Source organism: Molossus molossus, unplaced genomic scaffold (genome assembly GCF_014108415.1).
Source record: "Molossus molossus isolate mMolMol1 unplaced genomic scaffold, mMolMol1.p scaffold_m16_p_12, whole genome shotgun sequence".
NCBI classification, from domain to species: domain Eukaryota; kingdom Metazoa; phylum Chordata; class Mammalia; order Chiroptera; family Molossidae; genus Molossus; species Molossus molossus.
The window spans coordinates 60,355,834-60,374,252 of record NW_023425347.1 but is presented as its reverse complement, the minus strand read 5'-3'; the positions used below and the strand labels follow the sequence as shown (position 1 = coordinate 60,374,252).

General features: G+C 35.9%; 1 protein-coding gene across 1 annotated transcript in view; it reads right to left on the bottom strand.

Annotated features, from left to right (window-relative positions):
* MYSM1 (Myb like, SWIRM and MPN domains 1) overlaps window positions 1-18,419 on the bottom strand; it is a 44,338-nt gene that overhangs the window by 3,121 nt on the left and 22,798 nt on the right. The window contains exons 12-19 of the mRNA XM_036255877.1: window positions 17,693-17,781; window positions 14,818-14,872; window positions 14,475-14,525; window positions 13,707-13,781; window positions 12,896-13,084; window positions 12,036-12,168; window positions 1,440-1,545; window positions 1,204-1,261 (exon numbers count right to left, since the gene is read on the bottom strand). Coding sequence (XP_036111770.1) covers window positions 1,204-1,261; window positions 1,440-1,545; window positions 12,036-12,168; window positions 12,896-13,084; window positions 13,707-13,781; window positions 14,475-14,525; window positions 14,818-14,872; window positions 17,693-17,781 — 756 coding nt within the window. The remainder of the gene's footprint in view (window positions 1-1,203; window positions 1,262-1,439; window positions 1,546-12,035; window positions 12,169-12,895; window positions 13,085-13,706; window positions 13,782-14,474; window positions 14,526-14,817; window positions 14,873-17,692; window positions 17,782-18,419) is intronic.

Sequence of the window (18,419 nt, the reverse complement as noted above, 5' to 3'; positions counted from 1 at the left end):
CATTACTCTACTTATTTAATGATAAATCTCACATTTCCTAATGCTCAGATGAGAAACGTTCGGTGGCAGATAAACCTGGGCACAGTACTCGCACAGCTGAACAACAGGAAGCACTGCTGAATGCTGAGGTTAGTTCCTTCATGATTTACGTAAGGAAACAAACCTGAGATTGTATGTGCACGTGTGATGCTTTCTACTGGGATAAATTTGTGACTGTGTTCTTTTTCTTCTTCTTCTTTTGTTTTGTATTTTTTAATCCTCACCCAAGGATGTTTTTATTGATATTTAGAGACAGAGGAAGGGAGAGAGAGAAACAATGATGTGAGTGAGAAACATCGATCAGCTGAGCTGCCTCCCATATGCTTCCTGACAGGATCAAACCGGAAATCTAGGTATGTGCCCTGACCAAGAATCAAACCTGCAACCTCCTGGTGCACAGGAAAATGCTCCAATCGACTGAGTCCTTTTTGGAGTGGCTACATTTACAAAACAAAAAGTCATGTAGGATAAAAAAAGTCTATGTACATGCAAACACAGGACTCTATAATCATTTCAAAATTAGGACCCTGGAGTCTATTTCCTGGGAAATGTGCATATTCATCTTCCAACAAAACAAAGATAAAATAGCTATAATAGAAGGGTGTAAAAATATTTTTAAAAAAACTTAGTATGTTTACATTTTCTATTTCCAAAGTGCTACAAAAAAAAAAGGACAGAGAAATGTTGCCAGTCTACTGGTCTTAACTCATTACACTCATAAACAAAACTAGAAGTGAAATAAAATAATTGAGGGCTCTTATTTCCTACCATAAAGTTAAGTAAGATGACTATTTAAATTTAACTGTTAGACTTATAATACCATTCTTTAAAATGATCCATTGTTAAAGCTAAATGGAAACATGAGCTTTTGAGTTTAATAAAACGAGAAAAATGTTCTCCATTGTGTACAATAATAATCTGCTAAGAAATTTATCAGCCAACACTGACAAATTTATTCTAAAATAGTATTATTTCTATATGCAAGTGTGGGCAACAAAACATATTACTAATTATCTCCTAGAAATTAATTTTAAAAAGAAAAAAGCATTAAAAGAAATAAACAGAAAATGTATCCACAAAGCATTAGGCATCATGGGAAAACACCGAGATAAATAGCTTTAGAATCTGTGAACAAAGGAATCAATTAAAATGAAGGCAGCTTACTTTCTGCAAACAAGTCAGGTCAGAATTCCGGCGAAAGATTTTATCCATAGGGACACTGCTGTTGGAAGAAACAGGAAAACAAACTGATGAAACAAGTACTATAAACTAATCAGTTCTGCAATAAACTATCCCTGATGTCATACATCACAATTTTATATTTAACTTGGGTTTTCTCTAAAACATAATTTAATAAGAAACGCTACAGATGTGTAACCCTTTCAAACCACAGCACATACCTATGGGAGAGCCTGTATTTTTCTATTATCCATCTTGTCTTTTCAAACACTAATCCCCACTGAGGTTCTTCTAACATCTGTTGTACTTCAAATTTATAAGGTAAACCTGAAAAATATAAAGAAGTACATTTTCATTAAATTTCCAATCTCCTTTAAATTATTTAAAATTCCCTTCACTGTTTTCACAACCATAGCTTGGCAGACCAGCTGAACAGCACTTAAAATGGTGAGCAGTCGTTAAATATTTATTGCCTGGCTAAACTTGGACCACCAAGCATATTAATGCCAAGCAATTAATAATAATAAAGAAAAAAGTACCATTAACATGATAATTCTATGCAAGGAGATGTGAAAGATAAAATGATCACATAATTTATTATGCAAACCAAGAGACTTCGGTGAAAGGAATCACTATTAAAAACTGAGTCAGAATGACAGGCTTAAATTGAGACTGACCTAAGCAAACCAAGACATAATTCCAATCTGGTGATTTTTTAAACATGGGTTATATTAAGGTTTACAACAATGTTATAAGGTTGGTAGCATTATTCCTATTTAACAGACAAGAAAACAGGCTGAAACAGGTTAACCTGTTTAGACTAGTAAAGGGAAAGGTTGAATTTTAAACCTTAGCAGGTCTGCCTGACTTCCCACACTCATTCCACCTCCCTACAGTTGCTAATCTAAGACTGAACAGAGAACAGGAAGAATTCTGGAGAGGCAGCAACTATACTTGAGTCAAAGTTGTTATGCTAAACTCTAGAAGAAAGGAGCCCAAGGGATGGACATCATGTACACTGCTAGAAAGGAAAACACCGAAGGATGAGCCTACTTAGAAATTTCTCACATATCCTTCAAAATCCCCATGTAAATACATATTTATAGTGTACTAAAAGAAAAGTTCAGCTGATTCATTACCGTGGCCAATACTATAACAACACATATAATGCTTACACATGCTATGTGCTTTATATATGTAAGACCACTTCAATGAATTAGCTACCAGAATTGTCCCCATATTTTTTCCTTTTTTTTTCTGATGAGGATACTGAGCCACAGAGAGAATTAATAACCTGTTCAAGGGCATATATAACCAGTAAGAGGAAGAGTCATGACTTCAAGCCAGGCATTCAGCCTCAACGTACATTCTTAACCTTTCCATTATACTTCCTCTCAACTGAGTTTTTGCCATCATAAGGCTTTTTAAGTAAAAACAAGCCAGCAAATCAGAAGGCATAAGAAAAAATATATGACTATACTCCCTTATAATAAAACACAGTTTGTCAATATGTTCTAAAAACACTCCCATCCCTCCTACCTCCTTTTTCTCAGGTGTATGGTAGGAGAGAAGGGAACAGCAGGCCTGAGGATAATTTATCTGTTTTTTCATTTCTCAATTCTCCATTTCATTTCTCCCCTCCAAAAATTTAAAAGTGATACATTATACCTATTAAGCAAACTTCTCTTGATGATAATCATTCACTTGATATGTACTGATTGATTACCTACTGACAATAGCTATAATCAGACAATAGCTATAATCCTCACTACCTATTGAAGACTCTAGTATTTGCTAAGCACTTTACACACATTATTGACAATCTTTACAACCCTCTATAAGTGAGGTAATAGTTTTTTCTCATTTTACAGATTTGGCAAAGAAGAATCAGACAAGTAAAGTAATCTAGCTAAAGTAAAATAACCAATACGTGTCAGAGCTGGGATCTGAATCCAGGTGAAAAATTCCTACTCCTAGTGGAAGTCGAAAATGAGAATAAAGAGAGATAAATAAATTTTCAGTTGTGCTGATGGAAAACAATGAGAACACACACACACACTGCATACATACACACACACAGCTCTATTTGGTATTAAGAATATTTCTCTAAGTAAAAAAAAAAAATGGCACTAAAACTAGTAAAAAGTTCCTTTTGTGATGAATATTTTTATCCACTAAAATTCAGAAGAAAGATTCAAAATGGTGGCAGAGTGAATGGAAGCTACATAGACTGTCTCCCAGAACCAAACTGGATTTACAACTAAAATAAAGACAAGTCTTGTGGAAAAACCAATTGAAGAGCAGCTGGAGAAAACCCTAATAACCAGGGGCATAAAGAGGACCACAAATCGAGACTGGTAGGAGCTGTGGGGGCACGAGAGGGCTAGCTGGGTGCCCACAGGCAGCAACTGAGGACTGTCTTAGCTGTGAACAGTTCCCTCTGAGAACTCAGGGGTTGAAACCCAAGCCAGCTCCCCAGCACAGAGTGGCGGAACAGGGAAAGGCGCCGACAGAACACCTGGCACTTCTCTGAAGGGCCAGTGCACCGTATTACAGCAAGAGCCACTCACCTTGGGCTCCAGCAGAGGGAGGGCAGACTGGACTGGAACTGGGTGAGGAGAGTCAGGGGTTCATGGCAATGGGGAGAGCTGGGAAGGAACTCTATGCTGAGTCATACCCCCACCCCCCCCAAGGACAGTAGCCACCTTCTTCAAAGAGCCCCTTCCAAGAGCAGCTGTAGCCTGGGGGAGAAGCAATTGCCCCTCCTTCAGGAATTACCACCACACAGCCTGGAGAAGTGCAACCTGAGGCTCATTAATAGCCAAAGACTACCAGCAAGCCAGTAGGCAGAGACAAGATTCTGAAGACTTTGAGCCTTGGGCCTGACCCTCAGTGCTGGGTGTCCTGGTTCTGGGGACTGAGCTGTGAACGTTGAGGGCTGGATCCCTGTGCTGAGCCAATGACCCACACAGCATAAACAACCTTTTTCTCAAAGCAACCTTAACCCAGGGGAAAGCATTTGCCCCACCCACAGGAAATCCTCTTACCCTGCCCACCTGAGGGATTTTTCACTCAGCTGAGGGCTACAACCTGAGGCTCATTAAGTAACTGAGACTAATAGACTGCAGGCAAAAGCTCTGAGATAACTGAATCTTTGCTTGGCCTGGGACTCTAGACATTGGCATTTAACATGGTTCCTTCCATACTCATCCAAACCCAGCAAAGGGAACCACAATCAGTGGAACACTGACACCCACAGGGAAAATTTGGCAGGCTCCAAACCCTGATAAGACAGCCAAAACAGTGAAACAAAGAAACAAATCCCAAATGAAACAAGAGAATTCTACAGAAAAAGAGATACATGAAATGGAATTAAGCAAGTTATCAGAGGTAGAGTTCAGAGTTTTGATTATGAGGAAGGTCAACAGCATGAGTAGATATAAAAATAATGAAAATCAACCAATTGGAAATGAAAAACCACCAAGCAGAAATAAAGAATGACATTGCAGAAATAAAGAACACACTGGAAGGAATAACCAGCAGATTAGAGGAAGTCAAGGATCGGATCAGCAAATTAGAAGACAGATTGAAAAAAAATAACCCAATCAGAGAATCAAAAAGAAAAAAACAATTAAAAAACAGGATGACAGTTTAAGAGGGCTATGGGACAACATAAATTGTAACTACATCTGCATCACAGGAGTTCCAGAAGAAGAAAATGAGCAAGGGTTAGAGAATATATTTGAAAAAATAGTGGCAAAAAACTTCCCTAACTTGGTGACAGAAAAAAGCATACAAGGATAGAAGCACAGAGCCCCAAGTATAAAGAACCCAAAGAGCCCCACACCAAGACACATCATAATTAAAATGCCAAAAATTAAAGACAAAGAGAGAATCTTAAAGGCAGCAAGAGAAAAGTAACAAGTCACCTACAAAGAAGACCACATAAGGCTATTAGCTGATTTCTCAAAAAAAAAAAAAAACACTACAGGCCAGAAGGGAATGGCATGAAGTATTTAAGGTAATGATGAAAAACAAGGATTTGAATCCAAGACTACTCTATCTAGTAAGGCTATCATTCAAAATAGAAGGTGAAATAAAGAGCTTCCCAGAGGAAAAAAAAGGCTAAGGGAATACCTTAGCATCAAACCAGCATTGCAAGAAATGTTAAAAGGACTGCTGTAATAAGCAGAAGAAATGGAGAAACATTGCCGTAATAAATCAGAATGGCAATAAGTAAGTACATATTGATAATAACCTTAAGTGTAAATGGATTAAATGCTCCAATCAAAAGACACAGAATAGCTGAATGGATAAGAAAGCCTGACTCATATATATGTTGTTTATAAGAGACCCACCTCACAACAAGACTCACACAGGCTGAAAGTGAAGGGATGGAAAAATATCTTCCAAGCAAATGAAAAGGAAAAAAAGAGCTGGGGTAGCAATACTCATATCCAATAAAACAGACTTCAAAATGAAGGTCATAACTAGAGACAAAGAAGGCCACTATATAGTATTAAAAGGATCTATATAACAGGAGGATATAACCTTGGTAAACATATATGCACCCAATATAGGAGCACCAAAATACATTAAAAAACTTCTGGAGGACTTCAAAGGAAAAATCAACAGCAATACAATCATAGCAGGGGACTTCAAGACCCCACTGACATCACTGAATAGATCCTTTAGACAAAAAATTAATAAGAAAATACAGACTCTAAATGATGCACTAGATCAAATGGATTTATTAGGTATTTACAGAGAATTACACCCCAAAACTGCAGAACTCACATTCTTCTCAAGTGCACACAGGACATTCTCAAGATAGACCACATGTTAGGATACAAACTAAGTCTCTACAAGTTCAAGAAGACTGAAATCATATCAAGCATCTTCTCAGATCACAATGACATGAAACTATAAATTAATTACAATAAAAATACTCAAAAACATTCAAACACATGGAAGCCAAATAGCATGCTATTAAACAATGAATGGTTTACCAAGGAGATCAAGGAAGAAATAAAAAAAATTCCTGGAAATCAACAAAAATGAACACACACAACAATACAAAATCTATGGAACACAGTCCTGAGAGGGAAGTTCATAGCACTACAGGCTTACCTCAAGAAACAAGAGAAATTTCTAATAGGCTATCTAACCCTACAATTTAAAGGACTAGAAAGTAAACAAAAAGAAAAACCCAGAGCAAGTAGTAGGAAAGAAATAATAAAGGTCAGAGCAGAAATAAGCAACACAGAGCCTAAACAAACAATTCAAAAGATCAATGAAACAAAGAGCTAGTTCTTTGAAAAGATAAACAAGGCTGATGAAACTTCAGCCAAACTCACCAAGAAACAAAGAGAGAGGACCCAAATAAACAAAATCAGAAATAAAAGAGAAGTAAAAACTGACACCACAGAAACACAAAGGATTGTTTAAAAATACTATGAACAATTATACACCAACAAATCAGACAACCTAAACACACTGGACAGATTTCTAAAATCAGTCTTCCAAAAATGAACCAGTAAGAGACAAAAAACTTGAATAGACCACTAACAAGTAAGGAAATTGAAGATGTCATAATAAACTCCAAGCAAACAAAAGCCCAGCCCAGATGGCTTCAGGAGGGAGTTTTATCAAACATTCAGAGAAGACTAACACCCATTCTCCTCAAACTATTCCCAAAAAATTCAAAAAGAAGAAGGATTTCCAAACTCTTTTTATGAGGTCAGCATAATCCTAATTCCAAAACCAGATAGACACTACAATGAAAGAAAACTACAGGCCAATATCCCTGATGAACACAGATGAATCCTTAACAAAATATTAGCAAATCAGATCCAGCAATATATTAAAAACATTATTCACCATGACCAAGTGGGATTCATTCAGGGATGCAAGGCTGGTATAATATTCGCAAATCAATAAATGTGATACACCACATAAAGAAAATGAAACATAAGAAAACATATGATCATATCAATAGATGCTGAAAAAGCATTCAACAAAATCCAGCACCCATTTCTGATAAAAACGCTCAGCAAAGTGAAATAGAGGGGTCATATCTCAACAAAATAAAGGCCATATATGAAAAACCTACTGCCAACATCATACTCAATAGGCAAAAACTAAAAGTATTTCCCTTAAGAAAAGGAACAAGACAGGGATGCCCACTTTCACCACTCTTATTTAACATAGTAGTGGAAGTCAGCCACAGCAATTAGACAAAAAGAAAAAAGTAAAAGGGATCCAAATTGGAAAGGAAGACGTGAAACTGCCATTATTCGCAGATGACTTAATATTGTACACAGAAAACCCTAACAACTTCATCAAAAATCTACTAGATTTAATAAATAAATCTGGCAAAGTAGCAGGATACAAAATTAACATCCAGAAATTGATAGCATTCTTATACACCAATAATGAACACTCAGAAAGGGAAACTAAAAACACAATCCCATTTACCACTGTAACAAAAAATAAATAAAATACCCAGGAATAAACTTAACCAAGGCAGTAAAAGATCTGTTCTCAGAAAACTCAGGACATTGAAAAAAGACATACAGTTGGCCCTCGTTTATCGTGGTTAATCAGTTCCAGACTCTACCATGGTAAATGTATTTCCGCGAAGTAGGATTCTTTATTTATATACAGTTGTCCCTCGCCACATCGCGCTTCGACTTTCGCAGCTTCACTTTATACTATACTATATTTGAAAAAAAACACGATAGAGTGAAGCTGCGAAAGTCGAAGCGCCAAGTGGCGAGGGACGACTGTAGAGGACAATATATAAAAGTGAAAACATATACCATGTTCATGGATTAGAAAACTCAGTATCATTAAAATGTCCATACTACCCAAAGCAATCTACATATTCAATGCAATCCCTATTAAAGTACCAATGGCATATCTCACAGATCTAGAGCAAATATTCCAAAAGTTTATATGTAACTATAAAAGACCCCAAATAGCCACAGTGACCTTGAAAAAGAAGAACAAAGTGGGAGGGAATCACAATACCAAATATCAAGTTATACTACAAAGCCATCATAATCAAAACAGTGTGGCACTGGCACAAGAACAGGCATATAGATCAATGAAACAGAACAGAGAACCCAGATATCAACCTAAGACAGTATGCACAATTAATATTTGACAAAGGAGGTAAGAGCATACAATGAAGAAAAGACAGTCTCTTCAATAAATGGTGTTGGAAAAATCAAACATGTACATGCCAAAAAAGGAAACTAGACCACCAACTTACACCATACACAAGACTAAACTCAAAATGGATGAGAGACTTAAATGTAACCAGTGAAACCATAAAAATCCTAGAAGAAAATGTAGGCAGAAAAATCTCAGATATTATACGTAGTGGAATTTTCACTGATACACTGCCTAGGGCAAGAGAAACAAAAATTTTAATAAATGGGACTATCTCAAACTAAAATGCTTCTGAATGGCTAAAGAAACCAGTATCAAAATGAAAAGAGAACCCACTCTTTCAGAGAATATATTTGCCAATGATACATTGGATAAGGGGTTAATATCCAAAATACACAGGGAGTACTCATACAACTCAACAAAAGGAAGACAAACAATCCAATTAAAAAATGGGCAGAGGACCTAAATAGATACTTCTCTAAACAGGACATACAAATGGCCAGGAGGCATATGAAAAAATGCTCAATATCTCCAATCATCAGAGAGATGGAAATTAAAATGACCATGAGATATCACCACATACCTGCCAGCATGGTGGCCGTCAACAAATTGCTAATGAGGATATGGAGAAAAGGGTACTCAGCACACAGTTTGTGGGAATGCAGACTGATGTAGCCACTATGGAAAACAATATGGTGTTTCTTCAAAAAAATTAAAAATGGAGCTGCCATTTAACCCAGTGATCGTACTTCTTGGAATATATCCTATGAAGCCTGAAATACCAATCAAGAAGAATATATGCACCCCTAAGTTCACAGCAGTGCTATTTACAATAGCTAAGATCTGGAAACAGCCCAAGTGTCCATCAGTAGATGAGTACATAAAAAAGCTGTGGTACATTTACACAATGGAATACTATGCAGCTGTAAGAAAGAGAGATCTCTTACCCTTTAAGATGACATGACGGGACCTGACGAATATTATGCTAAGTAAAATAAGCCAGTCAGAGAAAGACAAGTACCACATGATCTCACTTATTTGTGGAACATAATGAACAACATAAGCTGTCAACCAAAAGAGATCCAGAGTCATGGCAGTAGGGAACAGACTGACAAACCTCAAAGGGATGTGGGTGGGAAGGGTGCAAAGCGATAAACCAAAGAACTTATATGCATATATGCACAACTAATCGACACAAACATTAGGTTGGAGAAAACAGGCGGGGTGGGAGCAGGAAGGAAGGGGTCAGTGGGGAAAAAAGTGGGACATCTGTAATACTTTCAACAATAAAAATCAGAAGAAAACTAATCACTAAGTATATTTCCTGCCTATTACAAGTACAGAAAATGCTTAACTATTGGAGACATCTTAAAGATTGAATTTGGATACATAGTAGGGAGACACAGAGAAGGAAAGAAGGAAGAAGAAAGAATCCAGTAAAAGTACTATAATACAAGGTATCCCATAGCTTATAGAAATTCTTAATTCTGGAACCAGAGGGTTTCCAAGAGGAGCAAAGTAAAGGACTTAAGACTAAAACCTAACAAGCCGTGTTAATAATGGTCAAATCATTGAAGAAGCAGTTCTGCCCAACAGAACTTTCAACAGTAATGATTAACACTGAATACATGTGCACTGTCTTATGTGAACATCCAGGACTGTACCCTCTAATCCTTTCTATTTTTGTTAATCCTCACCCAAGGATATTTTTCCATTGATGTTTTTGTTTTGTTTTGTTTTTGTTTTTTTTAGAGAGAGTGGAAGGGAGAGAAAAAGAGAGAGAGAAAGAGAAACTTCGATGTGAGACACATCGATTGGTTGCCTCCTACACAAGCCGTGGATTGAACCTGCAATCCAGACACTCATTTTTGACCAAGAATAGAATCTGTGACCCTTCAGTACATGAGCTGACATTCTAAATGTTTAGCCAAACTGGCCTGGGCCCCTCTAATCCTTTCAAGTAATTCTCTCTCCTGTCTGGGGTAGTTTCTTCACATGCTTGTGTTGGTCTGTATCTTGATAAATATTAAATTTGTCCCTTCTACAATCACCAGAGTTTGCTCTATGTGGCCCTCTATCTTTGGTCCTCTGTTCTGTAGCTTTAGCTGCCTTGATCTCCTTGGTCTCACCTCCATCACCTCAACTCAGAGTCTGCCTGGCTCTGGGTGGGTTTCTCCTCCTTGTGCTATGTCTGGAAATTATTCTAAGTTAGTAAATTCGGTTAATTTGGGGCTATTTTGTCCGGTTTTTGGTTGTTTCAGACAGGTCCTTGTTACTCATTTTGACCAGAATTGGAATTCTAGGAATCAAATTTTAAATATAATTCTATTTAATTTAAATGGTCCCATGTGGCCAGTAGCTACTGTATTGAACAGCATCAGAGTAGAAGTTCACTCCCAAAATCTAGCAGATTAAAAATTACTTAAATTGAGAACAAGTTAACTGTGATTCCTCTTTTTGTACAATTATACTGGCTAAAAAATGATGTATATTATATGCTATGGCATTTTTAACTGAAGTTAACATCAATACTATTAATTCAACAAAAGCTACAGAGTGCAGATCATTTCCCAGATGAAAGGCAATCAATTAAATGCTATTAGAGATACACAGACAAGGAAGGCAGTTTCTGCTCTTTGGGGGCTCACAGTTCAGTGAGATAGGCTAAACAGATAAATTACCATTTACCGAGACAAAGTGACCACGAAGACAAGAAACAAGTGTAGCAGATGCACAAAGAACAGAGCAACTAATAATAAATGACGTGGAGGTAGTGCTGGGAAGTCTTTATCAAAGACGAGGCATCTGAATGATATCATTAAGAATAAAGAGAAATTAATTTAATAAATATTCACTTGGCAACTACTTTATGCCAGGCTTATGCTAGAAACTAAGGACAGAAAAAGGAGTAGAATATAACATCTACCTTCAAGGAGCTCATGAACTAATAGGAAAGAGTACAGTGTGCAGTGACAATATCTAGAGAGGACAATAAACTAAAACAGTGGTAATAAGAATAAAGGAGTGAGAATAAATATCCTGGAGATGTCAACTGTTTCCTCTAATTACTTCCTTTCCATCCACACTTCCTTTCCGTAGTCTGCTACACTAATTCCCAGCCAGTTAATTGGAGCACAAGTGGACATAATTCCCAAAGGAGCCAAGTCACGTGATGGCCTAAACCAACCAAATTCTTTCTTGTAATAGAATAAAAGCTAAGAGATACAAAAACAGTTAGGCGTTGTTAAGCCAAAACTCAGAGGTCATGGGAGAGCTGGTAGTAGGGTGGTCATTTTACTTTTTCTTTTTTTCATTTGTATGCCACTGCAGAGAAAGTCAGTCTGCATTAATTTTTCTTACTGTAGTGTCTCCAGTACCTAACATACACACTGCTTGGCCATAACTCTTCTCCACATTAAAATCATTTTGCCCAGTGGCCATGATAACACAGGGGGACTTGAATCTAGAAGGATACCATAAGAGGGAAAAGGGTGATTGCACTATGTGGTATGCAAATAGTGATTCCCCTGTTGAGGGCACAGACTTTTCCATCAAATAGGTTTGCATAGTTGTGAATTCTTTGATTTGTAAAATTCCGTGAAGATAGACATAAGGTGAAGTTGCTTTTGTTGAAAACTTACGATAAGAGCCATCTGGGCTAATTTCATCACTTATAACCAGGCAGGTAATCTGAGAATATGGTAAAGGGTTGTTTCGATTATAGGGACTAACAATCATTCCAATGAACTTTGCACCACCTCTGGAGAAGTAACTCTACAATGAAAAGGAAAGTAAAATTAGTTTGAACAACATAAATTTAAAAGTCAGTATTTAGCTATACCAACATTTTCAATATCTAATGGAAGAAAAGGGAACAAAAAAATTGTGTTAAAACTTCACATCTAAATAGCAACTAAACAAAACGTCTTACATATTCATTCCACACTCTAAATTTTTCAGGCCAAAATGTGCTCAACCCAACCTTAAAAAACAATCTATATTTGCCATGAATATATTTACTAATTATATTCACAACCCATCAGCTATAATCTTTCTCAATATGGTAATAATTTACAAACAGCTGTCTACAGCAAAAACATTCACATATCAAACATAAAACTGCAGAATAAAATAAAACTTTGTATTTCTCAGAGATGCAAAATATATATTATGTTTCTGATTATTTCAATTATTCCCAGTCCCTGTCCTAATTGTTCCCATCAACTTTTAAAGGCTCTGGGAGTAATTATCACTGTTAACTTTGATGGCTTGTCTGTATTAAACAAAATAGCTGATTTTCCAAATTTTTAAATAAACATGCATTACTCTTGTAATCAGAAAAAAATGCAAGTTATTTCAAAACTCCAGATGTAAAGAGAGTATCAGAAATGCAATACTTTGCTATAAATGTTAAAAGTACATTTATGTAATAGAAAGCAACGAGGAAGAGAGAATGTACAATCATTTACAGAATACATATACATAAGACCCATAAACACACCTGGTATTTGGCCTGAGTATCAATATCTCGTAGGGAAGGATTAGGATCAAAGGCAGGATGAGAATGGTACCATCCAATAACACTGTAGCCTCTTACAGCCAAGGCTTCTGAGGCCTGTGTTTGTGAGACAGGGTCCATCTCACATTGCAGTCCTGTACTCAGACTGTTACATGGTTCTGCTGCACAGACCTAAAAAGGATTAATCTTTGTATGATTACACTGAAATTGTGTTAATTCTATTAATGTTTTAGTTCTTTCATACATATAGAAACTTTTTAAAGCCAAGCCTTTTATTTGATTATAATCACTGGCAGCCTTTAACTTGCAAATAAATTATACTCCAAAAGTGTGACTATATGCTAGGAACTCAGAATCCACTTTTCTACTTAAACAAGGTCATTATAATTGTTAATTTTCCAGGTCAGCCCATGTAATACCTGTACAAACATACTCTTTCAGTGACCCCTATTATTTATGATAATAATTTCAACAGAATGATGCATACCAAGTTTCAACTATAAGGTTAGCACATGCTTCCTGGCCTCATAGGAGCTGTAGCGTTTTACTGGTGAAGGCCATGAGGAACCAGGGCCTGGCAGCGTTCCCTCTTTCTCAGTGGTAAAAGGAAACAGGTGGCTCCATAGATGGAATGTTAAGTCACTTTTGGGAATCTATAACTTTCTACATTTTCATGTTCTCATTCATATCATAGGTGAAGTCTGTATTTTAATTATACCCACTGAAATCTATAAAAATATTTGTTATGGCAGCAGGACAAAATACTTCTAAATCTTTAAAACTGAGAACTTACTTCAACTATCTTATCAACTTCTGAGTATCTTCCTCCTAACAGACCGATCACTTCTGCCATAGACACATGAGCATGCTGAAAGAAAGCAAAGAGAGACTTACCCTAAACAAACCACCTGACAAAAACATCAGAATGAAACTCACTTATCAAGTACAGTAATTATGCTTTGCTAATATAAAGTAGCATGCTAGAGGAATTAGGTGCTAGGCTCAGAGCACAGAGACTTAAGATTTCAGACCTATTTTCATTGCTGACTATGAAGTTTTGAACCAAATGTTCAAACATTCCATAATGTCACTTTTTCACTTACAAAATAAAGATATCATTTGCTCTCCCTTTTCAGGAAAGATATAATGAGGTAAAAAAAAAAAAATTCACTCTAGAACCTCCTATAGAAAAAGACTATAAACAAATATACAACTATGGAGTCTCAGTAGTTCAGTGCAAATAAGGGAACTCCAAATTATGAGTAGTGTTTTGTTACAGTTATCTAGAAGGCAGCAGACAAAGGATACTAAGGAAATTAAAATACAGTTAATAATGGTAAACAGTCTGCAAAAACTCACATTAATTTATTTTCTCTAAAATATGGAAACATGCAATTGTTTGGTTTTTCTCCAAAAGAAAAGAGTTATTTTTAGATTCCTTGTAAAAGAGGAGAGTTAAGATCCAAAATACAGGTCTTCCATACTCTCTCTCATGCCTGCAATAAAAATACACAAGAATACAAATCAGAATAACTAAATAAACACAATAGATTATCCTTACCAAATCCATTATTAAAAGTGCTTCTGAAGCCACTTTCACCTGAAATGGCTCCTGAAATATAAAAAAACAAACAAAAACAAAGAAAATGGGGGAGCATAAAAATAGAGATTTTGTTTTCCTAACTGGAATGTCCACCCTCTTCTTTACCTATCACTTATCATACCGAGATCTCACCACCAATCAAAGCTCAATGAGAACAAAACTTCAAAAAAAATTTACCATTTAAGACTCTAGCACAGAGACATTTCCTCTCATTTTCCATCTGTAGTACTCATCTGAGCCTTAATATACCCTGCCTTGCCCACTATTTCATAAATACATATATATGATGCATAAGTAGTACCTGCTTTCCTTCACTGAAAAAATTACAAGGTATCAGTTGGAAGGGATCAAATGAGCTGAAAAAGAAAAAAAAAATTATTTCTAATATATCTCAACAAGACTAGGAAAATAACATTTATTTACAAATTTGAAAATGTGTATCAAATATCAAAACCTACTGGGTGAGAGAGAAAAATACGAAACGAGGAGAATCTCTTAAAACATTCCCAACCTTTCTGAAAGTAGCACTGCTCTTTTGGACTTTATTTTTAAAAGAGGGGTGGGGAATGACAGGACTTTTGGGAGAAAGTAATTCCATTGTCTTAATTTGTTTTAATACCCAAAGAGAACATTAAAAATGGCGAGACATGTGTCCTACACTGAAAGCAGATTTCAGATGTAACCAATTCCTTGACAAGAGACCTGAAAGAAATGTCAACAAAGGTGGAAGTTTCTCAAAAACATTTCTGTTGTTATAATAATACAGTCAGCAAAGAGTAGGGACTCAATAAATATTTGTTGAATGAATAAATGACAAACAGTTCTGCTAAAGAAATATACACAGAAAAGTTCTATAATAAACTACTATTTTAAAATAAAAAGTTAAAATAAAAAGATGGGAAGAGGGGCACGTAAGCAAGTCCAGATACAAAGGTATGTGTAAATAAATCTAAGAGAAATGTTAGAAAGGCTTTGACCAATAAAGAATTAAGCTCTGAGAGATATACTAAGAATAAAAAGGTTTCTAGGCTATGTTCAGAGAAACAGACAAACAAATAAAAAGTGTGTTCATGTTAATACAATTGAAGAGCAGAAGAGATTCTTATTCTCCTGATACTGTTAGCTCCAGGAGAACACACACACACCTTATTTGCTGAATATTGTATTCCAAGGGCCTACAACAGTGCCTGACATATCATTGGCATTTAAAAAAGCATTAGTTGAATAAAGAGAAAAGATTTTCAAATTAGAAAGTGCTTTATCAACACAAATAAAAATAAACTAAAGGCCAACATAGATGAAAAAATAGCAAGAGTGCACATACATCCCAGAGCACTGAAGAGCCATGACGTGAAACCACTGTCCATGGTTTTTAAAAAATTTTTTTATCCTCACTCGAGAACATTCTTGCATTCATCTTCAGATAGAGCGAGAGGGAGAGAGAGAGAGAGAGAGAAATATCAATGTGAGAGAGACACATTGAGTGGCTGCCACCCACACGACCCCATCCAGGGCCGGGGACAAACTGCAACTGAGGTTCATGCCCTTAGTGGAACTAAACCCGGGTCTCTCTGGACCACAGGCCAAAGGTCTAACCGCTCAGCCAAACCAGCCAGAGCCACTGTCCATGTTTTCTGAGGAGCAGCAGAGAATGGGAAAATTATTATAAGTCTCAGAATAGTTATTGGGCTTGTTTCAAAACACAAAATAAGCAGATTTTAGAAACAGAGGAATCAGATGTTGAATATTAGAAAAATTCTAAAAATGATTTTTAAATAGCTGACTAGTGAGCCTTTAGTAAGTGAAAAGGTGACTAACTACTACTAATGTGTTCATGAAAATATAAGTTGTGATAAGTAGACCTAAATTTGATTTTTGATAGGATCTGCTAAACTAGTAGATTCATAAAGAATCAAATATATTTTATCTAAATATAAGCACATCTGCTATCATTACCTTTCTGTGTAAGATGAAGAAATGTGGGTTAACTGTGGTAGTGCACAGCTGACTGAACAATAATGTCTGACGTTTATGTTTATCCCAGGGAAACATTTTAATCAGTGATCAATAGTAGAAAAAGCAAGCTTACTGACATGTTGATGATTCAAAGCTATGGAGGCTATTATAAGAAAAGTGGATCTGGATTCAAAAAGATCCTAACAAACTAGAACAATGACTTAAAAATCACAATAAATATTAAGTCTCAAGTTTAGACTGAGAAAATCAAATGCCTGGATACTAGATGAGGAGTCCTAGCTTATGATGACTATAAGTTTACATAGTTTATCTCATTTAATTTATTCCCACAGCTATAACTTTTAATTTTTATTTTAAGGAGGTGATATATCCTGTAGTGTAATGGTTCGGAGTATGGATGCTTAAGCCTTAATGCCTGTTTTAAATCATAGCCCTATCAGCAACAAGTATGAGCAAGTTACTTAACTCTCCATGCCTGTCAGTTTCCTCAGCTATCAAATGGGAATGATATTAACTACTGCATAGAGTTGGTATGAGGATTAAATGAGTCAATGATGTGATGTGTGTAAAACACAGCTAACAGTGTTAGCTATTATAGTTATTTTATAAATGAGGACCTAAGGCTTATAAAGGGTTTAAGTAATTTACCCAGGGACATAACAACTGGAAAGTATCAGGACTCTTTCCTTTGAAAATGACCTAGTGGCATTCTTGGGTGTCTTGTTTTAAAAGGGACACTGACAAAACTATAGTCCATTCAATGGGACATCTGTACAAAGTGAGGGGTCTAGAAAATCAATGCATGGAACTTACTTGGTGACTCTTAATGTTACAAGTTACAAATTTTAGATTATAAAAGAACAAAAAATACTTTGCTAACATTCAGCACGACCCAAAGAGAGAACAAGTCATTCCATGAGGTTGCCTGTTCAAATGTCTGAGTTAAATGGACATTTGTCATAAGGAAGGCCCCTTTACAACATAGGCTAGATCCTATATTCACAGAGCCTGAACAAATTTAAAACTTGTGCTCAAGGTCTCCCAAATTGATAATCAGTGATATATAAAATTTCAAAAATTTTACCTGTATTTTTTTACTTAATGTGAACAATATAATGCAGCTTTTTCAAATATTTTTTCATACATTTTCTAACCATTTGTGAATAAAGAACAACATTTATATAATGTTTTAAATGTACCTTTTTGTCGGTCTTTGCACTTTTGAAGATTTAATAGGTTTGCATTTTTCCTCTTCTCTTCTTCTTGCCAACTCCTCAGCAGAGAGATGCTAAGATATAAAACACTAGCTGATCAAAGTCCATCAACCACTGATAGGTAGAATTAATAAAAAATATTCCTTTAAAACCACATTTAAAGGCATGTGAGAACAAGACAAAGTGGATAGATGTGTTTCCTTCTTGCTACTAAGAAATAGACATGCTGGATAATGTGTTTCAAAAAAAAAGTTCTAAAATATACTGCTATATGAAACTTAAAATTTACTCCTTAGTCTTGACGTACTCATTTCAATTAACGGTACCTTGGTTCAAAAACCTCAGGATCACCTGCATCTTTCCTCTTTCTTATTTCCCACTTCTACTGTCAGCAAGTCCTAATGTACTGAATTTTCTTTCACATTTGAGAGATATCCAGCAGTCATGAGAAAGAGCAGATTCTGGAGGTAAAATGCCTGGCCCTGCTACTTACTAGCTGGGTGACCCCAGGAAAGTTTACTAAAGTTTTCTTTGTTTTAGTTTCCTCATATTTAAATTGGGAACAAGGACAGTAATAATGACAATGCCACAATGTTACTGTGAAGATTAAATGAGTTAAAGATTGTAAAATACTGACCATAGTATCTGATACAGATAAGTCCTATGTAAATATAAATGCTTCATTCCATTTCTACCACCAATCTTACACTCT